Raw genomic sequence first — 9,509 nt, 5'->3', positions numbered from 1 at the left:
AGAGTCAGATGTCCAAGTAGTTCTTTGGGGATCCACAGGAAAATGTGCACACACAGTACCTGCCATATTGCAGTAGTTTTGCTCTTTGAACCTGAAAGGAAGTGCTGGGCTGAGGAGGCCAGAGACAAAAGCCAGTCTCACTGTACTTTCAGGGCAGCCTACATGAGAAAATCAGGCAGGTTAGCAGAGACAGCAGCTTGGGTTCTCTCCTTCAGGGGTACAGGGGGTCAAGGGCCAGCGAGTATAGTCTGTGTCAGGCGGACAGTTGGGCTAAGCCTTCTGCGTGGACATCCAGTGACGTGTTGGCCAATCTGGGCCCTCCTGATCTGCGTGCACTGGTCCCATATCCTCTCTAGGGAGAAGATTCTTTCTGGCTTGTTTGCCATGGAGCCTCCCAGTTCCCTTTACCAGGGTATTAAGAGATCTGGAGATCTCGATCATAAAGGCCATTGTCTAAGATCTTTATGGGTTTCCTAAACCTGTGTGTGCTGCAGTTTCTTCACAGGGCAAATAGACCACATAAAAGCATCCACTATCCAGGGGTGCTGTAATTACACGAGACAGCTGCATGCTTTCATGTCCAGCTCCTAGTGAACAGCTGGTGCCCCATAACGACTGACAGTTCTTTAGATTCTCACCTCATGGGTTTTTTTTTCTATTTTTTTTTTATTTTTTTGGTGCCAGGAATTGAACTCATGACCTCAGGCTTGCCAGGCAAGCGCTTATACCATTAAGCTATATCCCCAGCCCTAGATTCTCACCTCTTTCTCCTTCATCTCTCCTTCCTTTCCAATCTGTTGCTGGAATCACTGTGTTGCAACCACCAGCCATGCCAAGGCCAGATGCAACTATCCTAAAACTCTATCAGATTCCTTCCTGCTTGCCATTGGCTTTTTAGCAAATAGAGCATTTACTTTTTTTTTTTTTTAAACTCACCTTTTAGGTATGCTAGCCTCATATTTCTTCCTTTTTTTTTTTTTTTTTTTAAACTCACCTTTTAGGTATGCTAGCCTCATATTTCTTCCTTTTCCTTTGAATGTGGCCCCGATGGTGGCCTCCAAAACGTCAAGTCTGTGTGATGGGAACCCGTTCCTCCATTGTGGTAGAAAGAGCTCTGCTTGGGTCAGGTGTTACCCAGCATAGGAAAGATAAGCCATGGCATACGTAGTGTCACGTACCAACCTGGCAGGCCTCTTGGGCTCCAGCAGTGAAGGAGGTGGATTCTAGCAATAGTGGGTATGGCTGATGATATAGTCACTAGACATGAAGAGAATGATAATGACCAAGATAAAAAATGACTCATTTTCCATCACCCACCAGAGAATAATTGTTAATATGGTAGCTTGGGTATAGCATTTCTTGACTTTTCTCCTTGCAAATGTATCTGTTAAAATTAATGAAATTATTATAATATAAACTATATAATGTATAATGTATTCTGGTTTGAAGCATACGCCCCAACCTGCATACAACTTGGAAGCTGAAACATTAAAATGCAGGATTTGTGGGGGATTAGAGTGAAGTGGTGGGAGGTGAGTGTGTAAACCAGTGGTTTGCACTAATTCATTTCTATCACTCTTCAGCCACAGTCCCACCTGTCACCCTCCTGTAGCCTTCCTGGTCTTCCCAAACCACAGCAAGTCCTCGTCGCAGACTCTTTATTGATGTTGGGGACCTGGCTTCAATGCAGAGGCAGATAAATTCCTGTGCACCCATAATACTGCACATAGAATTAAACGCTTGCTAGTAAACCAGTTCTTCTTTTCTCTTTCCCTTCTGCCATCCCTCTGTTTTTGGTTTTTATTTTTGGTACCAGGAATCTAACTCAGGGGTTCACAATTACCAAGCAGGCATTGTGCGGCTGAGCTACATCCCCAGCCCCATCCGTTTTTCTTTCCTTCCCTCTCTCTAGCTAGCAGCTGTCCACAGAAGTGGGCTCCTCCTTGGCCTGCTCCCCACCTTCTCCTGTGCCCACCTGGGTGCTTCCAGCACTGCTGTACCCATGAGCTCCTGGCGCTGCTACCAGGAACTCCCTGCATGCAGTTGCTGGCTAGAGCTGGCAGGAGCGCTGTGTTGTCGGAGCCCTGCAGGCTTCCCTTTAATTACCTGTGCCCATTAAATTCTGGGCCAAGAAGAATGGAGACTTGAGGCTGCGGAAGGTGGTTCTAAACCTCTAGCTCCCTTCCAGGCTGATTTGAGCTCTCTTTGGGCCCCTTTACACTCTGTTCCTCACCCAGTCTGGAGGGAGGAGTAGGGTTGAAGGTGGGCAGTGAGATTAGCAGTGGAGAGGGAGGGCTTTCAGGGTCTATTTGGGCAAATTTGGTGGCAGTGTGATCTAGTGTGACAGAAATCCTGGTCTGGGCTTCAGCGATGTACATTTTCACTCTGCCTGTGACCCCATTGCCGCACCTGTGGAGTTTATTTCCCTCTAAGCCTCGGGATTCCTCCCTGCACAGCCAGGGGTCAGCGTGTTCTGAATTTCCTGAGGCTTTTCCTGGTCAGGGAATGTCTTTTTCTTGTTCTTCTCTCAGCCATCACTCTCCCTGCCAGTGGGAGTCTTGCTGTGAAAAGGGAGTCCCCAGGAAATCACCTGGTAGTCTCCACTTTGTCCTGGTTTTCATAATTTTTACCCCTGTGTTAAGTCCTGGGTTCTCCACTGCTAGGGGCTCTGAAGAAGGGTTTCAGCCATGGCATCAATGGATCTATATGGCTCCTAATTTGTGTCCTTAATTAACTAGCTACAGAATCTCTCCAGGCCTCAGTCTTCTCACCTATGAAATGTAAATGAGGGCATTGATTGCACTGGACTATTTTGACAATGAAATGCAATAAAGTAGATTCAGTCCTAATACAGTGCCCAGCACCTAGGAACCCCATGACGATGCTACTATTGCCATCATCATCATCATCATCATCATTGTTTGTAGTTAATACTGCCCTCTGTCATTCTATGGAAAGAGAGATCCGCTCCTTCTCCCTCCCCCTGGCATGAGCATCCACCTCTCTATACGCACCCAAGGAGAACGACCCCCAACTAGAAGCCCTCCAGCTCTGACTTACACACCCTTCTGCGTTCATTGTGCCTGGGACCCTAGGAAATCCCTTGTACGTACTATCATAACTGCACAGCCCCAAAAGCAACTGCTACCAGGGTTAGTTGCATGTGAAATGCAGGAGTCAGAAAGACTCAGGTGTGGAGTGGATGTATACTTCAGGCAAGCCACTCAGCCACTAGAACCTCAGTTTTCTCATCTGTGTAACAAGACTGGTGCTGCCCCTTTTACAGTGCTGGGGAGGACTGAATAACCATAGTATAGTTTTAAACTTTGCATGAAGTATAAAGACTGGGATATGTCTGATCCAATTAAGTATTCAGTTCAGGTAAGTTCCTTCCATAGACCTACACTACCCCGTGGATACCTGTCTTTATGTTGAATGTCTTTGTCTGATCTCTCTCCACTGAAGAGCAGGGAAAGAGCCTTGATACCCATGATTTCTCTGCTCCTGTCCCAAATGCCTTTAGTCCCCAGCTATTCCTTGACCATATGTTGAATCAACCAAGCAGTCAGAGACAGGACGAGTCACAGGGAAGGCCCACACACTTCTGCAAAGAGTTTGTGTTTTTTTTTTTTTTATTAAAAAGAAAATAAGAAATCAAACAACTCTTCCTAAGATGTGCTGTGATAAAATATCACAGGCATATAAAGTATCTATAAAAATGAGAAGGAGAATTCCCAGGAGCTGCACTCACAGACCCTGTGAGGGAGGCTGAGGATTTTCCTTTGAGGCTGTTGTTTCTCAAACATCCAGCTCTCCAGAGCTATAGAGAAGGAAGTGCTCATTCCGCCTTGTTTCTCTTGGAAACCTCAGCCACTGCCAACTCACTGGTCCATGACACACACACATACACAGGAAGCTGGGCTTTATGAGCTTTTGCAGAAGGGCAGCCTGGGGTGGGGCACTGAGGGTACACCACTCCTCTCACTGACCCTGGGTCTTCTCAGGATCTGTGGGGAGCTGGAACAGGGATGCACTCCATCGTACTTGCCAGCTCTACTGTCCTGCAGGGCACCTGGGCTGTACTTTCTAAGTTAAGTCTGCTGGCAAGTCATTTCTCTCCTTGAATGGTAGCCAGATGAGTATCTGCAGGAAAGTTGGGGCAAACAGAATAAAGACAGACCAGAACAAGACAGGCCTGGCTGGCGTTGGAGTTTGAGGAACAACCAGAGGGCAGGGGAGAAGTTTTGACGTATCTGCCAAAATCAGCCTCTCACCCTGACATTCCTTAGCCGCTCAGCCAATCCTCTATCCCTGCTTCGTTTGGTTTGATCTTTGGGGTTACCCAGACTCACATTTGACCTGTAGCTCTGGCATTTGTTAGCTTGTAAGACTCTGGAAAAGTTTCTTAACTTCCTCAAGCTCTATTTCCCTTCTGTTAACGAGGAGGTTGATGTGACTCCCACAGGGTGACTTTAAATAGCAAATGCGACTATGCCTGTAAAGAGCCTACCGCAGCACCCAGCACAGAACAAGTGCTCAAAAAATTGCCACCTTTATGACTGCTATCCAGGCACCGGTATTACCACTGCAAAGCTGGTAAGTCTTTGCATGGACTTGGGTGCGATGAACAGAAAGTTTGAACAATGTTTTAGAAAGAGAACGCTTCCTCTTGAGTCTCCTGTGTTATGCATGGGCAGTTCTGAGCTCCTGGCTCACAGGGTGGTGTGGGGCTGGTCTAGGGGACTTGGCTGTGTCTCTCTGCATCATGTCCATGTGGCCCAGGAGCTGTTTGGGTCCTAGACCTCCGTGCCCTCCCTGGGGTAGAGGACACTGTTGGTGTTCACACTGTTGTAGAAGTGAGGGCTGAACTGGTTGAGGACAGAACTGCCATAGCCAAGGGCATTGGTGGGCACTGAACTGGCCCATTCGCTGCCGCTCCCATGGCCTGTGAGGTTGGTGAGTGGGGTGTAGGAGTTGAAACTCAGACTGCCCTGCCCCAGCTTGTCAGAGGGCTCGGGGCTCAGTCCCGGCGTGCCCACGGGGCGGCCCACTGGACTCGACCCACTCACGTAGGCCGTCATGGTGGACAGGAAGCTGTTGAGGCATGGAGTGCCTGAGGAGGGTGGGGAGGACTGCTTCTCTGGGGAGCTGGAGGTGGCCGGTGAGCCACTGTCCAGGATGTCTTGTGACTCCGTGCTCTTGGGGCTGCCTGCCAGGAGATTGCTATCGGTTTTCTCTGAGGCCAAAGAGCCTGTGCTGGAAGAAACGTCCGATTTTCTCTTCCTCTTCCTGCGGAAATTTCCATTGTCAAACATCTTCTCGCAGTTGGGATCCAGGGTCCAATAGTTCCCTTTGCCTGCAAAGAAAGTGCGAGGAGGTGAGGACACAGAGAGGTGGACCAAACCCCTCTCTTCTTCTCTTCCTTTTTACTGTTGCAAGTTAAAACAAAGGTGACAAGGGTAGAGAGAGAAGAGAAGAGTAAAAGCCTGGATCTGAGAAGTGGAAGAATTCTACCACCCAATCACCCGCACAACCGCACTGTATCCATCTTCACTTAAGCACCCCCCAGGTGGTGGAGGAGGGGGATGCCCACAAGGAAGGAGAGGCACAGGCATGCAAGACTTACAGGCAGTCCCTTTCAGAAGGCTGAAACCCTGGGGGCGGGGTGGGGATGCCCTAGTGGGGTGAGGCAGTGGAGGAATGCTTCCATTGCTGAGGTTGAAGAAAACCCAGGAAAAAATCAGGACTGCTGGATAGTAATCCTGGGCTTGAGTCCAAAGATGGGATTGAGCCCTGGCTTTGCTCCTGACTACCAAAGGACTCTGAGTGAATCTCACTTTCCTAGTCTGACAAGTGAGCCTGCTGGACCTGTGTGCATCCCTCCTCGGGCTCCCTGTGGGGAAGCACAGACGCCAGCGGTGGAAGAGGGCTTTGTAACTAGGAGGTGTCAGGGGAGGGAAGGCAGATATTTTCTGCTACCCACTCTCAGCTGGAGGGCAAGGGCAGTTCTTGAATAGGCATTGCTCTCTTCTTAGCCACACATAGACCTGGCCATTGATGACATCAAATGGGGCAAAAATGAGGCTCCTTTTGGCTGCTCTGGCATCCTATGGCACAGCAAGGATGGGCTTTAATTCTGGGAAAAGGATTCATGAATATTTACCACACTGGTCTCACAGACCTCCGTACTTTAGGTATTTGTCATTGCAAAGGAAAAGTTCACATTCTCTGGGTTTGACCTGCTTTCACAATCCAATACCATTGCTAGCACCTCACTCTGTGTCACCTAAGCTAGGTAGGCTGTTCCACCTCTCTGTACTGGTTTCCTTGTCTGCGAAATGGGTTCATAAAGGCACTCCTGTTGTGATTAAAGGAGGTTCTGAAGATAGGATGCGTGTTCACCAAAGGTCAGAACCTCTCCCTTGGTGGGACGCACTAGGGCTTCGGTTGGACCATTCTCATCAGGGGAAGTTTTCCCATGCACTGGGTCTTGGAAATGTACATGAATAATAATACCAAATGGAACCCATTGAATCTTTGCTAGTACTAAAGGCGTTGCATATAGTATCTCCACCACGAGCCTGCAAGGTAGACTATTTAGATGGTGATGTCCCTATTTGTCAGATGAAGAAGCTGAGGCTCAGAGATCTAAACCTGACCAAGGTCTCTGGCTGGAACCCATTGAAACCCAAATCTGCCCCAGGCCCATGTTCTCCGCCACATCCCTTCAGCTCTGTCTCCGAGCAGCCTCCGTCCTGGGGGGCTGAGGAACAGCCACAACCAGAGCTTCCTAGGATGGGGTATGGGGCAGGAATGAAACGAGCCTTGCTGAAGGAGGCCCCGCCCTGCCCTGGCAGCCCCCTTACCTGGGTCGTCCTCATCTCGAGGAACCTTCTTAAAGCAGTCGTTGAGGGACAGATTGTGGCGGATGGAGTTCTGCCAGCCGGCCTTGCTCTTGTTGTAGAAGGGGAAGTTGTCAGCCACATACTGGTAGATCTGGCTGAGGGTGAGGCGCTTGTCAGGTGCCCCATGGATGGCCATGGCAATAAGAGCCGAGTAAGAGTAGGGAGGGCGCACCAGCTTCATCAGCTCCTCCTGCGAGGGGATGGGCAGCCAACCCAGGTCACTGCCCCCCAGCCCGGACATACTGGGCAGCAGCTGCCTCTGCATGCCGTAGGCCTGGGGCAGGAAGGGGCTGGTGTTGGTGCCCGGCAGGTAGGGCGGCGGGGTCATGGCTGGCCCACTGAGCCAGAGGTAGGGGTTGGGGGTGGCCCCGTACTCGCCACCTCCCTCGAAGGAGGGGGGCCGCTGAGGGCTGGGCACACCCTGTGGGTGGAAGAAGTTCTCATAGTAAAGGTTCATCTCGGGGGGCTCCTGGCCGATGCTGGGGAACTGGGGGCTGCAGCGAGGCGGGGAGGGTGCGGGGAGGTCGTAGGAGCTCATGCTGGGGCTGGGTGAGGCAGAGCCACCAGCCTGGCACCTGTGCTCTGGAGCTGCCCCTGACAGGTGCTCAGCAGGCCCCAGCCTCCAACTTATACCCTGCGGCTGTACTGGGCAGCCCCACCCAGGGGAGGCCACCTGCCCGCAGCTCCAGGAGGGCGGGCCCTCCCTCCTCTCCCCACCCTCTGCCTTGGTTCCCACTAATGACCTGCTGGGACTTATTAGGGCTGATAGTAAAAATGACTCGGCTCCTATGTCTGCTCTCCTCGGTTTCTTTCCCTCAAAATCTTCACCCGGTCCCAATTTTCTTCATTCTGCCTCTTTTGCTCATGTTTCTTTCCCTTACCATATTTTTCTTGCCTTCTTACTTCTCCCACCTTTACCTTTTCTTTCTTTCTTTCTTTCTTTCTTTCTTTCTTTCTTTCTTTCTTTCTTTCTTTCTTCTTTCTTTCTTTCTTTCTTTCTTTTTTCTTTTTTCTTTCTTTCTTTCTTTCTTTCCTTCTCTCACTCACATGTTCGTTCCATTCTCTGTGCCTGTATTCATCCCCGCCCACTCCTGACTGTAACTCTTCTTCCTGTACTGGTCTGCCCACAAGGCACTCCGCACTCCCTTAGACTCTCTTCCCCGCTCTTCTCTTCCACCGTCTCTCTGTCTCTTGTCTGTGTATCGCTGTCTCTGTGTATCTTTCTCTCATTTGCTCTGACTTTTTCTTCTTATCCTCTCTGTGTTCCTCCTCTGTTCCACCACAGTCCTTCATTCACTGGTTAACAGCCCTCGTCCTCCATGGGATCAGAAGCTTCATGTATTGATCTTCAGAAGCAATGTCACATTTTCTGGAGTTGCCAGAACAGAAAGTCCTGGAGAGTCAGAAAGGAGTTTGGCTTTTGGTGAGGTCTCAGCCGCCCCCACCACACACACACACACACACACACACACACTCTGCAGGTGGGAAGAGAAGGAGCCGCCATCGACCTGGCCTGGAGATTCCCCCAGAGGGATTGTAGGGCTCTTAAAAATAACATCAAAAGGAGGAGAGTAGAAATCAAACTTCAGAGAGAAAGGAGAGAGAATTCCATGATTCAAGTTTCTTTCCAGCTGCAGGGCAAGCAGGCTCCCCAGCTCCTGAACAGACTGAAGATCCTTTCAAGTTGCTGCACCAAGGCCCCTGGCATGGATGGAGCCAGGCCAGGAGGAGAGCCCGGCCTCGCCAGCCATGCGCCTGCCCCTCCAGCTCCGGCTTCAGCACCAAGCGTTTCAACCATGACCAGGCTCCCCCTTGCTACTGAGCAGGGCCAGTTACCCCGCTTTCTGGGCTCCCTTCTACAGTCAGGCTTGGGGTGGCTGTGTCAGCTGCTCTCCACCCTGTAGCAGGCCCCCCGCTTGGGGAGTTGGTGGTGGTCTCCATTTTAAGGTAGGCAGCAATTCCCTGACCAGGTCCTAGTAACACCTGACGTTTCTCTCCGTGATCGAGCAGACCGGAGGAGAGGAAGAGCTGGCCTCTGTAGTCCCACCCCCTCCCGCTTTCCTGCCTGTGCTTCCTTCTCCCCATCAACTTCCTCCGACTTCCTCCAGACTCCACATTTCCCTGAGGCTGAAGAATGAGGCTCTGCGCGGAACAGGTCCTGCCCAAGGAGTTCTCCTCTCTCCACTCTCCACATGGGGTCAAGGCGCAAGGCAAGTGTGAACACCACCGAGTGTTCACTGGCAATGCTTCCCGTAACTGGGTGAGGGGTTTTCCCAGACCCGGAGGAGCCATCACCCACCATGAACTGTGAAGCAGGGGACCCTTCCCAACGGTCTGTGTCTTCTTAGGAGATGTTTGGAGTAGGGGCAGGGCAGGTTTTTGTTTATCCCATCTTTACCAGGACACATGAGGGTGGGTCCCTGCATTTTCAAAGAACACTCCCATTGCAGCCCACCAGTAGAGACCCAAAGCTGCCTGACTACCTGAGCAGTTCCTCTTCTTCAAGCTCATTGGAGAGAATTAAACAGAGCAAAGAATTAGCTGTGGGGCAGCCAACCACAGCATTGTTTATAACTGTGACAAGCTGCAGGTAACCTACATTTC

General features: G+C 50.6%; 1 protein-coding gene across 1 annotated transcript; it reads right to left on the bottom strand.

Moving 5' to 3' along the window:
* Window positions 1-3,607: 3,607 nt before the first annotated feature.
* On the bottom strand, window positions 3,608-7,498 carry Foxi1 (forkhead box I1). The gene is made up of 2 exons (XM_005376311.2): window positions 6,867-7,498; window positions 3,608-5,356 (listed from the first exon to the last, which is right to left on the bottom strand). The coding sequence occupies exons 1-2, from the start codon at window positions 7,441-7,443 to the stop codon at window positions 4,797-4,799; spliced, it is 1,137 nt and encodes a 378-aa protein (XP_005376368.1). The 5' UTR covers window positions 7,444-7,498; the 3' UTR covers window positions 3,608-4,796.
* Between the last annotated feature and the right edge of the window lie 2,011 nt (window positions 7,499-9,509).

The sequence above is a fragment of the Chinchilla lanigera genome, unplaced genomic scaffold, assembly GCF_000276665.1.
Source record: "Chinchilla lanigera isolate Chin_1 unplaced genomic scaffold, ChiLan1.0 scaffold00007, whole genome shotgun sequence".
In the NCBI taxonomy this organism is placed as follows: Eukaryota; Metazoa; Chordata; class Mammalia; order Rodentia; family Chinchillidae; genus Chinchilla; species Chinchilla lanigera.
Note: the sequence above shows the minus strand (reverse complement) of the source record. Positions and strands in the feature narration are given on the sequence as shown.

Coding starts and splice junctions, on each gene's coding strand:
- Foxi1 (XM_005376311.2), bottom strand. CDS start 7,443: ATGAGCTCCTACGACCTCCCCGCACCCTCCCCGCCTCGCTGCAGCCCC. Junction 5,357..6,866: donor TCGAGATGAGGACGACCCAG/GTAAGGGGGCTG, acceptor CTTTCTTTGCAG/GCAAAGGGAACTATTGGACC.